This window comes from Penaeus monodon, chromosome 33 (genome assembly GCF_015228065.2).
Source record: "Penaeus monodon isolate SGIC_2016 chromosome 33, NSTDA_Pmon_1, whole genome shotgun sequence".
Taxonomy (NCBI): domain Eukaryota; kingdom Metazoa; phylum Arthropoda; class Malacostraca; order Decapoda; family Penaeidae; genus Penaeus; species Penaeus monodon.
The window spans coordinates 8,740,379-8,740,980 of NC_051418.1; the positions used below are offsets into that span (position 1 = coordinate 8,740,379).

Consider the following 602-nt stretch of genomic DNA (forward strand, 5'->3'; position numbering starts at 1 on the left):
GAAGAAGTCGTCTCACCTGTTTTATCTGGTCTTCACGTTTTTCTTCAATATACGATGGTTGAAGCTTCTGTATGAGCTCACCAATAACAGGAACAATGTCCAAAGGAGCAACAATCCTTAAACTACTTAAGTACTGAATGCCACCTAGAGACTGAAACCGATGCCTGGCAGTCTCCTCCTGTATAAATACACAAGGTAACAGATACAAATAAGTCACATTACCTTCAGTTCAGTTATTTGAGAGCAGTTTTTTCAGTTTTAACAAAACAATCCTCAAATCTAGTGTTATAGTAGTTTTTCTTCATTAGCTAGCTGTGGTTTAAAAGACTAAACATTTGTTTTAAGTTTCAGAAGTCAATTTTCAGGTCTAACCTTAAGGGCAAATTTCAGCAAGTCGATGACTCCTTTCCGAAGAGTGTGTGGGCCCAGATCCAAGAGTTTAAGTAGGTTGGGTAGAAAATCTGCATGTTCTCCCAGGCATTTGCTTGTAATCAACTGAAAATTCACCTTTTGTAACAGGGAGTTGAGAGCCCGCTCTCTGATCTCTGCTATTGGGTGAACTGAAATTTAAATAGAAGTAGCTTAAAATCTAAAATATTTCT

At 37.7% G+C, this 602-nt stretch overlaps 1 protein-coding gene across 1 annotated transcript in view; it reads right to left on the bottom strand.

Moving 5' to 3' along the window:
* Positions 1-602, bottom strand: part of LOC119593981 (rotatin-like) — a 50,058-nt gene that overhangs the window by 47,848 nt on the left and 1,608 nt on the right. Inside the window, exons 2-3 of the mRNA XM_037943003.1 lie at positions 373-560; positions 17-178 (exon numbers count right to left, since the gene is read on the bottom strand). Coding sequence (XP_037798931.1) covers positions 17-178; positions 373-560 — 350 coding nt within the window. The remainder of the gene's footprint in view (positions 1-16; positions 179-372; positions 561-602) is intronic.